The following is a 22574-nucleotide window of genomic DNA, read 5'->3' as shown; positions in this document are numbered from 1 at the left end:
TTATTTTTTTCTAATTCTTGGTATTCCTGCATTAAAACGGTCCACTTAGTACGTATCGAAATTTGTTGCAATCGCAGCAATTTGATGACCTTCTAAAGTCTCAACACAGCAATCGCAACAATCACCTGCACTTCGCCCTTAAACTACCTTAATCAATTTTAGCTTCTTCGCGTGTAAGATTTTACCCTAAGGTTCATACGGCAACCATGTCGAAATTTTGAGCGCAGATGGACATGACTAACTAGAGTTCATGGCTATGCCTTCTGCATTTACGGGTTTCCCACATATTTCGCGTTGATACCATACCCTGGTCCTCGATTACCATTTTTACTCGAATGTAAGAGTTATTTTTCAGATTTTTGCTACTTAAAATCACCTCTCGCGTTACAATCGTGGTCGCGTTACAATCTAGTAAATACGGTATGATGTATCACCATATTGGAACAGAATATAGGCCGCGTATAGCTGCGAGTCAACACTGCGCAGATATCAGAATAACATCAATCAAGATAAGAAAAAATGCAGAGACGGCGCGATTACGAGAGGTCCAAACACACACAACAAACGTTTGTACGGGGCAAACATGACGCCCCATATGTATTCATATTCATATGTTCAAGATTGTGTTGAAAAGCAAAGCATAAAATTATATGTGACTTCTAGCGGACGTCCCACGCTGGACGACTGCACACGTCAGTCCGTGTTTCTGCGCCTGTTCAGGTATCTCGGCTCCCTTCCGATGTCTCCCTGCACGAAAACAATTACGTACACTTCGTTACTGCACAACAGATTTACGGAACAGTAGAAATCCGTGCTAAGCAGCCCCGTGTTATTCTCGTGTATTTTTGGAAAAATGAAACGTGGTATAAAAAGTTATGAGGCCGTGTGTTTGTGAATAAAATGGAGGCAGTGAAAGAGAAATAATTGTTGGGCATCATCATATTTCACACTTGCAAGAACAGTTCAATCGATGGCAATGAAAAAAAGGACTTGACAAACGTAGAAATGAATAATAACGAGTATTGTAGCGGGAAAAAAAAACGACAGTAAACATTAGTTGGCGGTGCAAACGTCTGGAAGTGTTTTCATTTTGTTGAAATCTTAACACACCCACGTTTAAGCAAAACCAAAGTCTAGGGGAAGATGTAGGCCTTAATAGATTAAAAGGTCTCACCATCTCCCCGTAAAGGGAACCCTGAGTAGTATGCGAAGCAGCCACGAGTCGACTTTGATTTCTGTAAATGTTTTATTTTCTTCATCACTGTTCATGGTCCTTCTATTCGAGGTTCCTCTGACGTTGTTACTCGTCATATATAACTTTAAGCTCAGGGGAACCTTTTCCCTTGAGTATAACGGCCTTGTGGTCCGTAAGTATAAAGTTAATGGCTCTTGCTGCAAAGATTGTAGCTTGAAGTTTGAGAATGCGATGTCAACGCGCCCGTTTCGCTTCGGCTTCGCGAGCCCGCCGCTCCGATCGGCTGGGGCACTGGGTGCGCCGACGCGACGCCGGGGGAACAGGCTTCGTTCATAAGCTGCTTCGCATCTAAACTCCATGAATAGGGTGCCTCGCTGGAGGCAAGGTTTAGGCCAGTGGGCATGTTTTCGTCAAGGCAGCAACTGCCTTCCTGAGCAGTGTGTGTATGCTTCGCTCGCTCTCTCCCAACCACGAAAGTGAAAGGGCAGAATGAAGCAATTGCGAAAAACACATGTCGGAAGGGCGGAGAGAATGGACAGGAGACGTTTCTTAAAATAGGCTGGCGTGTCAAATAGAATAAGTAAGGGTGAAACAATTTTTAACGCGATAGCGTTAAAGAGCTCGTTTCGCAGAAGTTCTGGCGTCGGCGTCGGCGTCGTTGGTTGTGAGGGAAAAATCGGCGTTGTGTGTGTGCAAAAATTCGTTAGAAAAGCAAATACCTAAATAAAAATATTCGCTCCGAGTGAGTATCAAACTCAGGCCTTCTGCGTGGCAAACAGGTATTCTGCAATGAAGCCACACCAGTGCTTGAAACTGCTTCGTAAAAAACGCTATTAAGAATGCCATGTAATGGGAGGAGCCTCCTTAACTCATGTAATATTTTGCCGCAGAATTGTAGAATCGCACCAGGCGGCACAACATGTGAATGGCGCCAGGAGTGGGCGGTTTAAATCTGCCCACCCATTGCGAAGTGTACGGCTGCGCATGTGCGCGTGGCGCCTTACGGAAACGTAACGGATTCTTCACCAATATACAAAAGGAATTAGGGCGTAGTGGGCACTTCGCAACTGTACTAGCTGTAGGCATTTTAGGAATAACTGAAACGGTCGATATTACACGCACAAACATCCCTTTTGCTTGCGGCACGCTTGAATGTGATGCGCAAGAGGCCCGAATACGCTACCGTGTTGTATTCTTGGAGGCAAAGCTCAAGCGTCCTGAGATTGACTGAGATTGACTGAGATTGACTATGTCGCCATCCGCATTAAAATTCCTGTGAATTGTACATGTCTATCTTCAGTGACATACCGTGAAAGTTCTGCGTTGTTCGAAATTACATAAAAGCTTGGTCAAAGGCAAATACTTAGTTTCATATAGATTACAATGAATGGCCATAGAAGCTGCCTGACCAGTGTATAACTAGTTTGATGGTGACCTTAGGTGCACCAGATAGTATCAGTTAACACATTAATACTAAAAGAACCGTCCAGAAAAAAAAAGGAGCACTGTATTATATACCGTATTAACTCGAAGCTAGGCCGGCGCCGATTCTAAGCCGACCCCCGAAATTCACAAGGCCAGAAAAAAAAACTTAGTCTTCGTACTCCAATCAAAGCCGACCCCCTCCCCACATTCGCACATCGTTTTTCAAAAAAAAAAAAAAACGTCGGCTTAGATTCGAGTAAATACGGTACGATCCTGGCGAACTCGCATAACATAACGAAAGAACTTGTCAGAAAAGGCTAGTCCTATACTGGAAAGCGAGTTGCAAGATTTTTCTGTTATGATTATGTCACCATAACTGGGCACGTAGGTTTAATGTCATACATTTAAATGTATTTTCCTAGCATGAACCTTTACTTTTCGTCAAAGAGCATTTTCTTAACTGACTGTGGTCAGTATTCAGGGTTTCTTTTAGAGATAAATATATTTGCTAGGCGATAAACATGATGCTACACTTTTTTGCGGTCAGAAGTGGCGATAATGTCACATCACTTTTTAAACTCCTATATACGCGTATCACAGAGAAAAAGCTGCAAGATTCCCACGACGTTATATGCGCAAGACGCTTGCGAGACAACTTCGTATACTATCCCTTTCACTCGGCCAGGATTGTGAGTTCGTCTTATTTTGGTATTAATGACATTTGATTTCACGCAGATGTGAGCTTTGCGTACTTTGCAATATTTTTCAAACTTGATTTGTCCTCGATTGTAGGTAGAGAGAGGCAGTCATGATCAGCGAAGTGGTTGCGATGCCGAGCTAGCGCAACAGAGCGAGTCTCCATACAAATTAAATCGAGCGGCTGTGCTAAAAGAAAGGGCAGTGCTAGCGCCTTCTTTACTTACGCGGCGACTGGCCTCCATCTCGGCGTTCCGCTCTTCTTCGGTCGGTATCCGACGAAGCCAGTCGAATTCCAGAGGCAGCTTGTACTGCTTGTTCGAGATAACGACTATAACCGGTCGGGGCCGGGTCGCAAAATCGCCCTGGAAACGGAGCGAAGAAATGATCGCCTTATAACCTTCCAAAGCCCAACAAGCGTCGTAGTAATAAATAATGTACCTGGTACACAAGCTCCTAGGAACTATTGAAATAGCCAGAATGGAAAGCGGAGAGTGCTGCTTCACCTTTGCTGTACCTCAACGTCACAAGCATTTATAAATAATGAACTCTCATCGCATTTTACTACGCCAGTCCTAAAGCTCGGTATAACCGCCGTGGTGGCGTCGTAGCAATTTCAACTTCGTGGGTGCGAATGCCGGTCAATAAGTTTGTGTAACGGCAGAATGAAGGAGCGCCGACACGCTAAAACGTAGAGGAAATCGAAAGAACCGAATGTGGGTCTTTCAAGAGCCACACTACGGCATCCTACGTGACATATCCTGCCTTGTAAAGTTAAACACGAATACTATACACTTTATTTATTACGCAGTGTTTATTGGCAACCCACACACAAGGGACCGTACACTGAGCAATCAATCTGTAGATTTTGCAATATTATCGCTTTCAATGCGCGCTGACTGGCTCACACGGGAAAAGCAGGTAAGTAGTCGCTTCTTTCATTGGACACGCGAGAGTACGAAACGCAAAGCGGAAATGTCACCCGAAAGCGATCATCGCAAAATGCGCCACATGATCATTCCAAGGGACGCCACCACGAGCTCTCGCTAAGTCCTACTCGCTCTTGGGAGGATTTGTGGGCTCTCGTCATGTCTCGGAAAACTCGCTTGCTCTCGCAAAAAAAGGTCGGATTTCGCAAAGCCTCATGAGGTTGTGTATTGCGCTCACGCTAAATATCTTCGAAGTACAACACTCATATCGGCTTACGTATAATAATCATCTTTTTTCAGGCTATGCGACCCTATTTTATGCCTGCAAACGTCTTGATTTCCTCCCTAAATCTAGCCTTCTGTCATCCTCGGCTACGTTTCCCATCCGATGGCGTCTTTTCCGTCGCTCTAATTGACCATCGGTTATCTGTGCATCGCCTCCGTGGCCTTTCCAGTTCTGCATATTCTTCGTGTCAGCCATAATGTTAGCTACCCCTGTTTCATCGCTAACCAATCCTGCTGTATTGTTGTCTCTTAATGTTACGCCTCTCGTTTTACACAATAAAATTATATGAGCTCACAACAACAGCCGATGCTGGTAAGCGCCGCCGCCTCACTCTTTCCTCTCTCAGCCTACCCGTCTCGATCCATTCCTGCAGACGCACCATATCTCCGTCAAGGCCAATACGGGCGCAAGTCGGCCAGAGTAAAACGTTCCCGATTTTAACTTGTGGTACCGCTCACCTTAAAATAATCCAAGCACCATTATTCTTTACTAGGATGTAAATGTGGCTACTCACTGGAAAAACGAACCTCTTTACTGTCCGAGGAATGTAAGCGGGTGCCACGTAGAGGTCACCCAGGTTGACGTCGATAAGCGTGCCCTGAATGAGAAGGATGTCCTCGATGTCTGGGCTCACCAGAAAATCGTGAGCGCTGGACAGGTCCGGGAGGAGGAATGAACTGAGGCGCAGTTTTATTTTCTCCACGGGCCAAGTCTGTTGGGACGACGAGTGCAAGGTGACGTCAAAGTCAGTGGGACAATCTCATACCCATGCACTTTAAGGCAAACGGGAACATTAGGGGCGTCTTTCTGCCTTACAACAATAATCGTCATCTGGGTTGCTTGCCTTTCATTTCTCAAAACCAGTATGTTCGCTACTTTCCTGTGAAGAATTCTATACCACGCTGATAACCACATACCATTCGTGACCTGGAAGAACCGTGCGCGTGGCGATCACGCAAGTACGCGAGATTGATGCCCATTGTTGTTGTGTGGCAGACATACACTTTTCTGTTCTTGCCTTAAAGTGTGCCTTCTACACACCAAGAAAACGACACCCACATGGGTAGATCGCATATCAAAACACCCTTTATGCACCCTTGTTTTTCCTAAAATTTCGCAAATGGGTGCTCTCCTTTGCGCAGCCCCCCTAGTGCACCCTTTCTTGTTTTAGGGGTGCAGGGAGGGTCTTTGTGCGTGGAACACCATTCTGAAGTTTGACCTTTATAAGCAAGTAAAATGTCGTTGTTGAACACGGTTAAACCGAGTTTATAGAGCGATAGCAGCCACTGCCGCATGTGCAATTACACCACAAAACAAGACACTCTGCTCGGCGCCGCTGTTGCACTTGGCGTGAACGCTCCGTGAGCTTGAATGCAGCCACCGCCACCGGCGGTGGCTGCATTCAGAACGAATGAGACCTTGAGCCGCTGTTCGTTTTCGCGAAGACGTCGCTTCAGCGTTTTGCTCAAGCTCTTTCGCCGGAGTTGCGACGACACGCGAAGTGCGTGGAAGCAAGAACGTGATGAACGCGCAGTTGCGCTGGAGAAACGTCGAAGCGAACTCATCGGCTATCATGGATGGATGGATGCTATGAGCCTCCCCTTTATAATGGGGCGGTGACAAGTGTGCCACCTGGCTCAACAAAAAAAATCTCTTTCCTTTTTTTTGTATGTTGGCATAATGCCTCTACTTCGATAAAATCTATTTTACTACAGGAAAAAAAAACGTTAATTTTCAGCCCAGTTTTCTGTCCTTTACGGCAGACTGTCCTTATTTTTTTCCCAATATTTATGTTTGTCCTTTCTCTCTAATTTTCTGCCACCAATACTCTAACCGTCTCTTACTTATTTCAATCGCGGGTGGGTTCAGCTTTACATTGTTGTCCCTAAAACACAAGGCTTCATGTAGGCCCGTGCCCGAACGTACACCTGGGTGGATATCTCCACATTCAATCAGAACATGCTCCGCCGTTTCCTTATCTTCCCCGCATATTGTGCATTGTTCTTCTTCTTTACTGAATCTCGCTTTATAACTACGCGTTCTAAGACAACCCGATCTCGCTTCAAACAGTAAAGCGCTTCCCCTTGAATTGTCGTAAAATGCCTTCCTCCTTATTTCATTTTTGCCCTTTCGATAGTTACTCAAAGCCTGTTTTTTCTCCATAGCTGCCGTCCAGAAAATCCTCTCCGCCTCTCTGACTTTTCGCCTAACGCTCTTTATTGACATACTGCTTACACTACCAGCCGTATATTTACTAGTGAGCCTCCTAGTTCTTTTTCTCCACTGTGTGTCCACGCTCTTCCTATAAAAATAACGGAACATCTTCTCTGTCCATCTACTCTCCTTCACATTCCTTAGCCTTTCTTCGAACCTTATTTTGCTCTGAGCTTCTCTCGCCTCAAAACCTGCCCATCCCATATCGCCCTTTACAGGCTCATTTGCCGTCTTCCCGTGAACACCCAACGCGAGGCGTCCCACAGTCCTTTGATTTATATCCATTTCCCATTGCACCTCTGCCCTCATGCGCACCACTGAGTTCCCAAAAGCAAGCCCCGGAACCATTACACCTTTCCACAGACCTCGAAGCACCTCGTACCTATTGTTTCCCCAAAACGCTGTGTGCTTTATTATTGCAGCATTCCTCTTTCCTTTTGCTGCCGAGGCTTCTTCCTGTACCTCCATGTATCATCGGCGAGAAAATTGCGCCATCTCTCGGGTAATGTGTAAACCATTTTCGGTGGCGCTCACACAGCTCAGAAATGCGAGGGTGTATATTTATGCTCGTGCTTTGCTAATCACCAGACTAAGAATATCGGCCCGAGCCACCTTGAATTTGGTCATCATCCCCCTCCCTCCCCATAGACATACCTCCAGTGCTTGACAGTATCGAAGACGCAAGAAACTAATTTTTAGAGACTACCTTATATTCTCTAGGAGGTGTATTGCAGCTGTAGCACGATACGCTTAGCAAGGCATGTATCGGTACATGTATTAACGTTACATGAATGAATGTGTCGTGTATCTGAAGTACAATATACTGCTATCGCAACGTTGACGTTCTAAACAAACCTTGGCTGTACGCCGCTTAATCCCCGAATTTAATGGACCCATTCACCGAGTCAATTCGGAATCATCCTTTAAGCCTTTATTTTACAAGACAAAACGCGAATGTGAGTGTCCTGGTTATCAGTATTAGTATGAATATGGCAATAATATATTTCGATAACCGTACTAAATGTACAATTGGATGACCCTTTTTTACGACGCTGACAATGCAAGTACATAAAGTCATGCCAAGGGCATGTTGTGACATAGGCGTACTCGGCTGGTCACATTGCTCTACGTTGCTTCGCACTGTACAAAACCACCTTGAATTAAGTAAGGGGCCGCACACTGTGGGGTCTGAGACAGCACTGCCTCACGGTGATCTTGTACACGCTTGAGTCTATGAGCCCTCTGTTCTTAAATCTTCTACTGCGGTCTTCGTTATATCGTAAGCGCTTTAGTTGAAATTCATCTGCGCATGATCGCCACCATCGCGAGTTATATTCTACTTGACGACTGCCCCCCGGTACCTGGCCTAATCAAAGCGATAAAATTTCTTCCGTTATTTTACGCTCTCGAGGTGCTGCGTAACCTCAGCGCTGCAGGTAATGCGTTCGCTGTCGCTTACCTCTAATCTCAACATAAGCTCTCGATTACTGCTGAAGTAGGGATCATCGGACGCATGGTGCCGTTCCCCAAGTAAATCCGACCTTGCTAACGCAGGGGTCTCAAACTCAGTTCAGTTGGTGGGAATTAGTTCAGCTGGAGGGAATTAGTCCCGCAAATGCCAGGGAGAGTGAAGAAGCACGGCTAATTTGTCTAGTTGGTACTTGTTCATTTTGACAGGATAAGGCGCGCACACGAACACGGACACTCTAAGAAAGACGCAAACAACACAGGCACTGACTCGCAACTACGAGTCGCTAGTCAGTTCTGCCCCGGGCGAGAGTAGCAAGATCATGTGACAGTGGACTTTTATATGTAAGCTTCCCTTTCCAATAAATCGTAGTTTCGAGTCAGCGCCTCTGTTTGCGTCTTTCTTCTAGTGTCTGTGTTCGTGTGCGCGCCTTATCTTGTCAAAAAAAATTGAAGAAGGTAGGAGTGGACGTGGGGTGACGTAGTTTGTATGAAATGCCAACTAACGTTGCCATTTGAAAGAGCTTTCCGCTATCTCATGTAGGGTCATTTCTGAAGGGTATTTGGCGCCAGGATTTCAACAAAATATCGATAACCGTCTCCAAAATTACTAAAATGCTGACGCCGATTTGGAAATACACCTGTTTTACGGTTATGTATCAAGACGGCAGGGGGTGCCTTCCGAAAAAGATGCTCTAGGCCAGTCATACCTGTGTAGCCCATTACACACTTATTCAAAACATAAAAAATATGGGAGAAGCACATTCATATGCGGGCCTGGCCGCTAGCAACAGGCCACATGAGGCCCGCGTGCCACGTGTTTGAAACCCCCCGATTTGACTCATCAAATTTTCTTGCCACATCTAGCATTTACAAGTCGCCCATGAAACGTTGAAAGTCATCTTTCGTTCCTATAAACAATTTAATGGTAACAGTTCGCTTCACAAGAAAATGAACTATGGCTATTGAGATAGTAACTGCTCTGCATTTTCATATCTTAAGTATGCCCACGGAACCGAGAGTCTCTACTTATATGACGTTCCATGTGTTATATGACAGACCAAGAGATGACCAACTGTATGTTGTTAGCACTAGTGCTGCCGATGGAGGAAGTTGACATGTCAGTCTCAAAGTTGTACGGCGCCACAAGGAGAGTATAATGGCCGAGCTGCTCAAAAGAAAGAAGAGAGGGCTGTGGAACGCGCTACGCACAGCGAATGCTGTTTGGTTAAGAATTTCCTATTTCTAATTTAATTGCCCTTGCTGCGTGTCTTGCGCGTTCTTCAGCTTCCGGTTACCTTTTTCTGAGCTGCTCAGCTGTCCTACTCAGTTTGTTGCGCTGTAACACCGTGAGAATGTTCCTAGTAGTCGTACGGAGCTACTCAGAATACTTAGCTTTAATTATCCTGCATAGCTTTTATCAATTACATATATCAATTATGTACCTCAGTAGAGGTGGGTCATTACGTGTCAACGTTGAGCTTTTGCTCGCAACGCAGGAGCGTGCAAAACGTGCGCCATTACACGTTCACAAAACTCCTCAAAAAGAAGCACGCTTTTTTCGTGAACAAAAGACCAGAACATGAACTCATCCAGATTCCACAATTTCAGCCTTCCTGCGTATCTTAGAGCTTCGCTCGACATTAAAGGCGGCAGAAAAACTGGCAGGAATGCCCGAGTTATTTCTCGCAAATGCTATCCCTTCTCCTGCGAACAATAACAGAGTTTGAAATGTTCTCTAATTTTCATTTACCACCCACCTGGTACTTGGTCTGTGTTTGCAGGATGAGCACCCCGAATACGTTGGCGATGTAGTACCAGATCTGGTACAGGAACGTAGGAGGCTTGGTAAATACCTGTATCGCCTCTGCGACGCGACTCCGAGGGATGATATATGCCTGGGCGCGAAAAGAGTCCTTTTAGGAGTAGGCACACACAGGCACCACCGAAACTGTAGCACAACTATGCATTTGTAATGTATTTGTAAGAATTTTCAAGAGTGATGGCTTGTCGGTACCGTTACCGTTTTATAAAATGTAGCAAATAGGTCACTGTTACAGGGCGCATCGTTCTTATTAAACAATATTGGTAAGATGCCATACGTATTTGACATTGTTTTTATCTAATGCAGCGAGTAAAAGATTTCGATCTCCAGAAATATAAAAAAGGGCACAATTTTCGTTTTCTTCCGTGAACTTTTGCTCTCGTATGCAAGAAATAATTACAGAAGTTATTGTAGTGATATCAAGGCCCGAATTCCTCTCAAACAGCGGCGTCAACTATCCTTCCGCATTATGGACTTACGTAAATATTATCGTAGAAAACTGCATTTTCCGCTATTTCACTTTTACCAGAAAGTGTGTGACAGACTGGGAAGGTTCTTTAAGAAAACGTAGTAAACCTGAAATATCGAACGTCACAAGAGCATTTGAGGCGGTGTTTCTTTTTCTTTTTTTTTGTAGCTGTCAAATTCAGAAACCGAGACCTGGCTACATTTCACGGGAGCTCAACGCACACCTAATTGTTTCTCACTTTAATAACAACTTAATGTGGATTCGAAAACTCAGCTTCGAATGAAAAATGAACCATATCGTCCACCTGTTTGAATCAAACTGAGCCAGCTCCATTCATCCGGCGCTGCGTCAACACTTCGTGACCAAAACTACCGACATGGCCGCCTACAATCTGTTTCAGTTGAGACCTAATTGCTTTCTTACCGCGATTTTTCTCCACAATTACTTTTTTCTTGGGCGAGTCGCTACTTATTGAAGGACATGGTGTTGTAGCTCAAACCTCGAATAAAAAGACTAAGAGGCAGATTTTCCTACTTCTTTCTGCAAGTTTCGCGCTACAGTGCCATTCCCTTCTTTCGCTCCAAGGCGGTATAACTGAGATGGAAGTCAACAAAAATGAAGACATTCGGCACCGGTATATTCCATTGAGAAGTGATCCCAAGCGGATAGGCACGAAACCAGCTATGAATAAGGTAAGAATAAGAAGCGCTAAATCATTTTTAGAGGCAATAGAATTGATGACAAGAAAAAAAAATTGGTGAAGCCTCCCCTAAGCCGCGCAAGGCTTAAAACAGTGAAACTGGACGATTCTGAAGACTAGTCTGGTTGTTTCTAAGTTGCTTTTAAATCGTTGCTAGGCTTTAGCTAGGTGATGCTAGGTTGTTTCTACGTTGATTCTCAGCACAGAGAGGTTCGAGTTACACCACAGACAGTCACAGACACGACACGCATGTCCAAAGTCCAAAGAGAGAACCGCGCGATGAAACCAAGCGTGCGCACCCCTCATGAAGGCCCGAACACACGTACGCGTTGCAGCGCGTCAACGCGTGACTTTTTGACGCGGCGCCGCGCCCTCATCCTATGGGGAGAGAGGGCGCGCGGCTAAGCGAAGCTGCGCGCCCTCCCTCTCCATAGGGAGACGGCGCGGCGCCGCGTCAAAACGGCACGCGTTGACGCGCTGCAACGCGTACGTGTGTTCGAGCATTCAGAGATCTACGGGCACGTCGTCGTTGGCGTAGGCTTTCTATCGCTTGGGGGCTCTTCTCGCAGCCGCCGTTGCCTTTCCCGTTCCCTAGTATTCTCTCGTTGTACGTACTGAGGGTCATCAGCTCGCCGTCGTCGCTCCACACTCGTTTGTTGTTGGGCTAACTAACTATTGCCTTCTTCATTTTTAGTAGACCAGTGGTTAGTAGTGGGATTTACCGAATTTCTGTGACACATCCTCATTTATGATGACAGTTTTTTGGTTCACCGGAAAAGGAACGATTTGCTAAACAGCTTCGGTGAAAAAAAAAACGCTGCGGACAGTCCAGAAGGGTACGCCTGTTGCCAGGATGGACCACTCGCTCTACAAGTCAAGTCATCCCCTTTACGCTCATGCAGCAAAAGATGGCACCGACGAAAGCTCAGGGCTGGTGCTATTTTTGTCGCAAAGCATTGCTGCATAGTTCACTCGCTCCAATTTACTCTTGTTTTGAGTTCCCAGCTAAAGCCCAAACGATATTTTCTAATCTAAAAGCGTCAAATCCAAGTTGTACTCGTGACTACCGAGCATAGTGGACTATGTACATTTTAACTGTAGTAAATGTTTCAGGTATTTAGGTGACATGAACACACTGGCAAAATATTGTTGGAGCAGGCTTGTCCATATTTTCAGGAGCACACAACTGCATTTTTCTCAGTTCCGCCTAAAGTGGACTTGACTGTTTTAGAAAAGAAATCGCCTTATTTGTTGACACAGCCGTGACCACAATTTACGGTCAACTTAATCAATTTAGGCCAGGCCTTTTATATCTTAGCACCTTTTAAAAGTTACAACAACATTTAATACGTTCACACAAGAAGAGGGGTCACAGTTTGTTTTACGTACTTTTTTGAACTTCCTTCTTTCGCCCTTCTTTTCTTCGCTACAAAGTAACTGTAATAGTCAACATTAGGCAACACAATTCGGAATATGTCAAAACGCGCTTTTCGAGCACTTTGAAACGTGCTGAACGAGTAATGCGAGTATTTTAAAACGTTCTGAAGGGGTGAATAGTGGGAAGTAAACCAACGAATCGCCAGCGTATGGAGACTATAGCCCTGCTTTCCTGTTGTGGGAAATCATTGCTTGTCCTTGTTTTTGTCCGCCTGATTGTTGTAGACTACTTAGCACCATTCAGTGTTACAACATGCGATATTCCCTACTAGCGTGGTGTTGGGAACTCCCATTTTTAACACTACGTCTCTAAGTGCCAAAAATATATTATGAGTCCACCAACAGCGTTTTCTGGACATTCATGTTGGTGGGCTTAATATCAGAGCTATGTGGGTGAAAATCACCGTCGATAGATCAAATCTTTTAAATGGGCTAAAGGAATTTGGGTTAACGTTCTCATTTCGCATCTAACGGCGCAGGACGTTTAGCTGGGCGCAGAGGCAGCAGCGAAGGCATCAAACTTGTGCCTTCGCGTTAATAGTTTGTAAGTCTTGAACGAACTTTGGTGAACTCTACGGGGAAACGTTATCACATGAGTGCATCCTATGCGCAATTCGGAGCGCAGAATTTACCACTCCCTCGTAGGACTCATTCTGTTGTTACTGTAATTAAGATATTCTGTGTTAGCGATATTTGCGTACCGGTGCCTTGGAGTGAATAATACTCACGAACTAATGTGATAGGACAAACGGGAGCACAAAGATGTGGAGCTGTCTCCATCGCGACTCTAGGGTTTTCACTCAACCCAGCTGCGACCCCTCCGTCTCCAATGAGCGCTGTTTGCTTCTTTCAAGTGAAGCAAAACGGAAAGGCGAGCTAGTTGGTACTGATTCATAATGGTGTAATAGTAGCGCAAAAAAAGACGAAGACAAGAGAGCGAACACCACAAGCGCTTACTCACAACTGAAAGCTTTATTGGTTGAACAGAAAATATATCTTAACTTGACGCTCGACTAATTCCCGCGCATGCGCATCGTGGGCATCGTGTGTTTTTGTTCTGGTTTTTGCCTTTTGCCTTGCCCACGATGCGCATGCGCGGGAATTCGTCGAGCGTCAAGTTTAGATATATTTTCTGTTCAAGCAAAAAAGCTTTCAGTTGTGAGTAAGCGCTTGTGGTGTTCACTTTCTTGTCTTCGTCTTTTTTTGCGCTACTATTACACCATTATGCTTCTTTCAGCCCGTTTTTGGCAAACGCTCTGACGGTGATGTGCAGCCGTAGTATGCGGTATCACCTACAGGCTGGACGTGTGCAATAATTAACTCTAAGAAGAAACTTCCTGCATGGTAATTTCCTGATAGTGCAGAAACATTAAAGGAAATTACATTTTTCAATTACTGGCCACTGTAGATCAACATTTGCCACAATTTCCGCCAAAATAAGCCGAGGCATCAGCCAACATCAAGCCAACTTCAGCCTTTATAGTATGGTTACTTACTGTGGCAACTGCACAGTCCTAAACTCTAAATTTCGCTACTTGGATTTGGTTTGTGGTGGTTGGGTATAAAACAATGTAAACACAGGAACACAAGAACAGAAAGCATGTCGTTCGTTCCTCTTCTTGTGTGCCTGCGTTCGCGCTGTCTTACGGCACCCGCCATGTACTGTCCTGGGGTGCTATGCAGGATGGCCCGAGTTTGGCAAAACTCCGGCTCTTTCCCAGCTCTGGCGACACTCCCTTTTGAACGAGCTAACAGTGCGAAAAGTTCCAATCCATCCCTCAGCGCGCGCTGCGTTTCATTGGTTGCGATGAAACGCGGCTTCACCTCAAGGGCTGTCGACAACGTTGGGGGGGGGGGGGGGGGGTGTCTTCAAACCAGAGGCATCTTCTTTCATGTGTTTGTCGTTTGTCGTTCCTCTGAGTGCCGAAGTGCACCCATGCAAGGAAAGTGCTGGAAACTTTTACTAACGATATTTTTTAGTGATACGGGCTGCTTAAACTCATTTTCAAGCGTTTAATGTCTGCACTAAGTATCCTTTAGAATTATCAGCATCGTGGTGGCCTCTCAGATTAGCTCTGGCCGAGCGACTTACAATACCGCGGCCGGAGCTAATCGCCGAGGCCACGTGTGTAATCATCACGGTCGGCCTGTACATGCTAGCGCGTTGCTCGGCCGGCGCGCGCCCTCTTCCTCCTCTTGTTCATCGTCTGCTCGCTCCTCGAGCACGTGCGCCCGGCTGATTAGCTAATTGGCTGGGCGGTATGCCTAGGTAATGAAGTCAGTACATGCTATGACGAATCCAATTAAGCCGTCACATCGGGACCGAGCTAATCAATCCACATCTTACTAAGGCCATGCACATGAAGCCGTGTAAAGCTAATACCGAGCTATTTAGGACCATGCTAATAACACGACGTTAATTAAACGCATGTTAATTATAACTAAGCTTATTATGGCCTTACTAGAATCATGCTAAATAGGATCGCGCTAATCACTGTACGCTATTTAATCACATGTTAATTAGGACACCCTCATTTAACAGGGGTAATTATTTCGTGTTATTTAAACATTACCAATTTATAATAACTGTTCGATACCACGTTAATCGAACTGACGCGGTCTGCACTCCGAAGCAGACCGAGCAGACTGAGTAGACGAGCTCCTTGAGTAGACGAGCCACGCAAAAGGCTAGAAGAAGATGGGGGATCACAAGCTCCTGCGATGGCACCAGCCTTGCACAATTAGTGCAAGCGGACCAAATTACTTTACATGCAAAGAAACTGCTGCTTAGCGTCCACCGCATGAAGCGCTTGACAGTCACACCGGCCCTACGACAGTCACGAGTTGAGCTTGGTCCTTTTCAGAATCAACGAGTTTGTACCTGAGTTCGCGCGTTAATCAGATTGATTGACAGACGCTCGCGGTGAAGATCGGGTTCGCCCACCGCGTTTGCTCTTGCCGAGGAGCAGTGCTCAAGCTGCAACACCAGTGAGCGGCACGATTCATCTATGAGCTTAATCGCACAGACTATGCACACACGCGCCAAGAACTAAATGTTATATCATCACGCGAACTACAATGTCTCGCATTCACTTTCAACGCGCTCTCGACGTACAACTCACAGCCATGAAGCAAGCGCCCCTGGTGGCATTTGCGGCGAGAAATGGTACTATTTACTTGTTTGTGGAGACATTGTTTCTACCGATTCGTGTCTGCAAAAAAATCTTCAGACGCAATGTAAGCAGCAGTAACCTGTCCATTTATTTATCTGTAATATTCGAGAGAAGCGAAACGAGCTGCACGAGAGTGCCGCGTGTGCGTCCTTGTTGCCTTCGAGTGTGGAAATTTCCATGCTGCAGGTGGAACGAAAGAACTTGCCCGAAAGAGGACAAACGCCCCCGAACGCGCCTGTGGGAGGCGCGATATTCAGTTGGCAAAAATATAGCGCGACAACCACACTGACGTCGCTGCATGCACTATTGAAATGTTGACTGAGTGGCGGCGCTGACGTGTTCGCACGCGGTGTTCCTTTGAAAACCGCCGCAAACGCTGCACATGCGTTTGTGACGCTATGCTCGTCCTTGTAGCCGTTTTTATCAACGCTGCTATCGCGCGCTCCGCACTGTCTTCCTGTCATGACCGCCGTAGTGCGGGCTCGGAGCAAACTCGTGCTCCCGAGAATATTTCTTTTTGAGTGTACAGCGTTACGTAGCGGAAGGATAGACATACTGTTTTCCCAGGGAAAGCAGCCCGATAGTGCCGCCACGTTAGCATACGTAATGACGAACGAAGTGATTCTTTACAATGCACGATTTATGCTCACATTGACGGGCGTCTCGGTTGTGACGCGCGTGACAGTAGGCTCTTCCGAGACCAGGCCGAGGGTGCCCAGCGTGACAGGAGCACCGAGATAGTCTTCGAAGTAGTCGTCGCTGAAGAAGAACAGCGAGGACGAAGAGTTCGGCAGCGCGCCGTCGCTACGAAACTCCACGTCACCCTCGACCTGCAACGAGACCGACACTATTTCACTGTCAAAACGTAACGCATTAGTACAAGAACACGAGACCTGCTCGGAACACACAGCTCAGTCACAGCGTAAGCTCAAAGAGTGGCCTTTCTAGAGCCCGTTGTGAACTCTCTGAATGCGACTACTGCAAATACTGTTACGAGGTACTCACTACGCCATAAATTATCATTTTGAGGAATAGGGAAGTACCCACTGAGTCATAACTCATCATTTTTTCAAAGTAGCGCGGTACCGACTACCATACGTCTCTAAGGCAATAAGCGCAACTACGTAGACGCCCACTTTGTTGATGCTGTTGCTGATTATGATAAATTATGGCTAAGCCCTTAGTAAAGAATGGGAAGGTTTACAGCTCGGAATCTTTAATTCACATGGCGTGATGCTCGATGCGCCTTTACCCATCTTCCACACAATATTACATCTGTAAAACGTGATTCTTCGCCCGACGTCACGGCTGTATGGGGTCCTTTTTCCAAGCAGTTTCAAGCACTAGCGTTGCTCGGTGGCCGAATAGTCGACTGCCACGCAGAATGCCTGGATTCAATTCTGCTTCCGCCCTATTCTTCTTCCACATTGTACCCCCGCACCCAAAAGTTTGCGGAACGCGAAATTTCCGAGAAAGCTATATTCGGCGCTTTGTTTTACAACATAGCCTCCAAATCAATGTTCCAGCCTGTAGTGGTGTCTGCGACCTATACAGCTATCCGCTCTGTTAGAAGCGCCATGCACTAACAGAACAGAAATTCGTATTTTCAGTGGAGCACGTGTTCCGAAAGCTTTTGTGAGAGGGTCTACACAACAGCTGCAACGGACAACTGCAGCGGCGGCGGCAGCGCTGCGCAATCATGCCACCAAAATCGGTTGTTGTTAGCTGCACGCAGCTTAAGCTGTAATAGTATATACATTTAAAAGGCGTGCACTCACTAAATCAGCATGACAGGCTGGCTTGAGCTCCTTCGGAAGACTTACATAAGTATTTACTTTTCTGTAATTTTATGTACTGAAGAGTTTTGAGGCAGTACTGGGGCTATGAGAAACCCCGGGCTGAAAGGCTCGGGGTTTATTAACCCATATATGCCCAAACTCTAAAAAAATGACAAAACAAATACTTTTTTTTTCACAAAAAGTGTACTTCTATGCTCAATAGAAAGCACAAGTCCTTTATTTACTGCCAGGTAAACGCAACACTGTTTCAAGCCGTCCTATACATACAGGACACTGTGCATTAGGGGTGCTATATGCGGGTGTGGTAAGCCTTGAAACATTTCACGTGCACACCGACATTGAATTTCTTCCTCTCCATGACGTCTTTCACACAAAGCACGCGTTTGCCCGGAGAAAGAGGTCGGCACGTGGCAGCATGAAAAGCAAGCAATGTCTATGCTTGCACACGTTGAGAATGAGGCCTGCTTGATGTGCTGTAGGTGGCGCTAGTCATCAGCTAAAGAAATAGCGATGTTAAAGTGCATCAAAGAAGCGTCCTGTATGTAGGACACTGGGCATATATGGGTTAATGACGATAGCCTTTCTTGGGGAACTTAAACGCAGAAAATTTGCCTGTCTGTCTTTGTCGGTCCCACGATTCAGCTACGCGGCCAAAGTTTAAGTACTTGCTGAACGCCCAGCCATCTTGAACTGGTAGCTGAGTTCATACTTGTGAACAATGCCTATCAAAAAGCAACTATTACGCATAACTGAGGCGCAACATCAATACGTAAGTATTAAGTGGTGTGTTACTTTACTAGAAAATACACAGATACATAATTCTAAAGACCCTAGTGTTTCTTAGGCTGTGCTGAAAATGCCGGTGCTCTGAAAATTTGATTTGATTGGATTTATTGATTTCTATTTACACACATGTACAACATAGGAGTAAATGGAGATGGATGAGGGAAAAAAGCCGCACAAACGCGGCTTCAGGGAGACCTCACCCCCTTAGTACAGTATGGCTACATATTGTAAAGCACATAATACACTTTGTAGAGTACACTAATACAGTGACTATAAAGTATGGCAGTTATAAAATGAATAGGGAAGAACAAAAAACAACAGTTGCACAATGTATTACACTACTCAGATAAAGCGGGAACAAAATAGATATGTACTTCATAACATATGCAAGAAAACTAAGAAAAAACATGTCACACATTATTAACTTCCAGAAGACACTCTAGAGAGGGGAGCGCATTAACATTTTAAATTCTGGCAAAATTAAGTGCTGTAAATGATAGCCTGCTCTGTTGTATGGGTTAAGTAGTCTAGGGAGATTGTTACATAGCATTTGGTAAGCATAATGCGACGCTATGCGACGCTATGCACGAAAAAGCCCTCTGCCGACAATATGGTGCTGCCACCGGTTTCCCGACGTATTGCCAGATTGCCAGCACACAGATACGCGGCCATTTTTTTTTCGATAGCCTGTGGTACAATGGTGAGCTTAACCTTAGTGAGCAGATAATGAAGTCAAGGAAGGGATACGGGACGTTAATTGTGCTGTTTTAATTGTATTGTAGTAATGGTGATATAAGTGTGAAGAAAGTAAATTGAACGAAAAGACAACTTGCCGCTGGCAGTGACTGAACCTGCAACCTTTGGATTACGCGCCGCCCAGTGCTCTGAACAGGAGCGTAGCCAGTGGGGGGTGGGGGGGGTAGAACCCCCCTCCCCCCCGAAGTTTTTCGATTTTGCATGTGCATGTATCATCATCATCATCATCATCATCATCATCAGCCTGTCTACGCCCACTGCAGGGCAAAGGCCTCTCCCATGTTCCGCCAATCAACCCGGTCCTGTGCTTTCTGTTGCCACGTTATACCTACAAACTTCTTAATCTCATCTACCCACCTAATTTTCTGTCTTCCCCTCACGCGTTTGCCCTCTCTTGGAATCCAGTCGGTTACCCTTAATGACCACCGGTTATCCTGCCGACGTGCTACGTGCCCGGCCCATATCAATTTCTTCTTCTTAATTTCAACTATGACATCCTTTACCCCCGTTTGTTCCCTGACCCACTCTGCTCTCTTCCTGTCTCTTAAGGTTGACACCTATCATTTCCTTTCCATCGCTCACTGCGTCGTCCTCAATTTAAGTTGAACCCTCTTTGTAAGTCTCCAGGTTTCTGCTCCGTAGGTAAGTACCGGTAAGATGCAGCTGTTATACACCTTCCTCTTAAGAGATAGTGGTAGACTACCATTCATGATTTGATAATGCTTGCCGAATGAGCCCCATCCCATCCTTATTCTTCTAGTTATTTCACTCTCATGGTTCGGCTCCGCGGTTACTACCTGTCCTAAGTAGACGTACTCCTTTACAACTTCCAGCGTCTCGCCACCTATCGCAAAGCGCTGTTCTCTGCCAAGATTGTTCCACATTACTTTAGTTTTATGCATATTAATTTTCAGACCTACTCTTCTACTTTCCGTATCCAGTTCAGTAATCATGAGCTGTAATTCGTCTCCCGCGTTACTCATCAATGCAATGTCATCAGCGAATCGCAGGTTACTGAGATACTCTCCATTAACGCTTATCCCTAATTCTTCCCAATCTAGGGCCCTGAAAACCCCCTGTAAACACGCGGTAAGTAGCATTGGAGAGATCGTGTCTCCCTGTCGTACGCCCTTCTTTATTGGGATTCTGTCGCTTTCTTTATGAAGGACTATAGTGGCTGTGGATGCGCTGTAGATTTCTTCCATTATGTTTATATAGGCTTCGTCGATGCCCTGATTCCGCAGTGCTTGCATGACTGCTGATGTCTCCACCAAATCAAATGTCTTCTCGTAATCTATGAAGGCTATGTATAGAGGTTGGTTGTATTCCGCGCATTTCTCTATCACCTGATTGATAGTATGAATATGGTCTATTGTTGAGAAGCCTGTACGAAATCCTGCCTGGTCCCTTGGTTGATTAAACTCTAATGTCGTATTAATTCTGTTAGCAATTACTTTTGTGAATAGCTTGTAGACAACGGACAGTAAGCTGTCCGTTGTCTACAAGCTATTCACTAAAGTAATTGCTAACATGTGCATGTATACACGCCCACATACTACGCACGCACGAACGTACAAAAAGGATGGTTGAACCACCGCCCCCCTTGAAAAAAATTTCTGGCTACGCTTCTGGCTTGAACAATTGGAAGAACATTGTACGCGTAAGCCGAAGGTTGCGGGTTTAGTGGCTGCCGGCGGCAAATTTTCTTTTCGTCCACTTTACTTTCTTCACATTTCTATCACAATCACTACAATACCATTAAAACAGCACAATTAATGTACCCTACACCTTCCTTGGCTTCATTATCTGCTTGTCTTTCTTTAAGGTTGTGTCACTCAGAGAAACAAGCCCTCAAAATTCCCTTCCCTCATTCATTAATAGTGAGCATAGGAACCTACGTACACATGCGTTTCTGCTTTTCGTTCACATCGAACTGCCCCCGCCGCCGCTACCATGAACCAAGCTCTCAACCACTTGATCAGTAGCGCACCATCACCACTGAACCACTGGGGCGGGCACTCATATTCCCGGTGGCACGAGCATCGAGTGCCACTCTTGTTTCTCTCCCTAGTGTTTCCACTCGCGCACTTCCTGTTTTACGAATATTCGGAAAAGTTCTTCAATATAAATCGACAGTTCGGTTAAAGGTAAGAAGTATATTGTACAGCCATGATACAGAGTATAACATTACTTAAGATAATGACAAATGAACTGCCAGGATAAGTAATGAAAATAATTCCTTCAGTTCATTTCAACATGGTGCGCCGCTGTGATCGTTGCGGCGCCTGGCGGAGCGGATATCAACCACGCGCTTCTTTTACTGCAGCCTCTGAGGTCCACTTCAGCAACCTATGGAATACACCAGGGCACACGAACACCGACGTCTGAGTGGAACTACCAGACAGATTACTCAAGGATCAGAGTCGTCTCCATATTTTCTTAACTATCCGCGAATACTGGTAAATTGAAAATGCGATCTTGCACAACACTTGTGCATTCGTCTTTTATGGTATAATATCAATCACAAAATCAAAAATAACGCTTCAATGTACTTAATGAAATGTGTTGAATACCCCAGAGCTCTCAGTAAACCTGAACACCCGAACAATGCACCATCTTAATTCCTAATCCTTAATCCCTAATCACAACCACCTTAATCTCTATTCAATAAATTTCAGCTGCAAGGCTTAAGCCGACTTAAGGCAGATATAAAGACGTAATAAAAAAACAATGCACCGCACTAAGGGGCACCTGTACCCTATCGTTCCTTCGTTCCTGTTATACGGCCGCCGTGGAATGTACCACAGTATTTTAATCACCTGCGAGGCTTTTCTTGAATTAACCGCCGTATAGCAAACTCTCTGCAGCGCGTAAATAAAAGACAGCATAGGCACAATAGAGTTCCTATAAGAAGGACCTATAAAAAACAGCTTGGGCACACTACAGTAGGAAAAATCGAAGTTGTAATGAATGCAACCTATTTTACAGTTATTTCAGCTGCACTGTTATTTCAATTGTAATTCAATACCACGGTGTTAGAGTGATTTGGCAGTAGTAATTAGGACAACATTAATGTCCACTTATGCGTTTCTGTGACTTACACCCCCGATGAGAAAGAAAAACGATTACTTAACCTAATATCAGGGGTTTTTACGTGTCAAAACAACGATACGATTATGAGGCACTTAACGTGCTCTGACACCACAGAGCACAGAGGCCTGTATAGCATTACGTCTCCGTTTCGATGCGACCACCGCGGCCAGGATCCAACAATGCATGCTACATACAACCAATTAAGACATGGACTTCTTTGCTAGAAAAATATATATCGCAGAGACAAGCTGGAGGATCAAAGAAAGCTCTAAAATTTTCTGTTGCGCATTTCCTGCCATTTTAAAGCCATCTGCCACAATCCCC

The 22574-nt window shown here is 45.3% G+C and overlaps 1 protein-coding gene across 1 annotated transcript in view; it reads right to left on the bottom strand.

Annotated features, from left to right (window-relative positions):
- Nucleotides 1–527: 527 nt before the first annotated feature.
- The window catches only part of LOC119395085 (sodium/hydrogen exchanger 10-like), a 72779-nt gene continuing 50732 nt past the window's right edge, over nucleotides 528–22574 (bottom strand). Inside the window, exons 16-20 of the mRNA XM_037662377.2 lie at nucleotides 16467–16646; nucleotides 9973–10110; nucleotides 5046–5243; nucleotides 3544–3681; nucleotides 528–747 (exon numbers count right to left, since the gene is read on the bottom strand). Of these exons, the coding sequence (XP_037518305.1) occupies nucleotides 694–747; nucleotides 3544–3681; nucleotides 5046–5243; nucleotides 9973–10110; nucleotides 16467–16646 (708 nt within the window). The 3' untranslated portion in view covers nucleotides 528–693. The remainder of the gene's footprint in view (nucleotides 748–3543; nucleotides 3682–5045; nucleotides 5244–9972; nucleotides 10111–16466; nucleotides 16647–22574) is intronic.

The sequence above is a fragment of the Rhipicephalus sanguineus genome, chromosome 5 (assembly GCF_013339695.2).
Source record: "Rhipicephalus sanguineus isolate Rsan-2018 chromosome 5, BIME_Rsan_1.4, whole genome shotgun sequence".
Classification (NCBI taxonomy): Eukaryota; Metazoa; Arthropoda; class Arachnida; order Ixodida; family Ixodidae; genus Rhipicephalus; species Rhipicephalus sanguineus.
The sequence above is the reverse complement of the archived record's forward strand: the minus strand, read 5'-3'. Positions and strand labels throughout refer to the sequence as shown.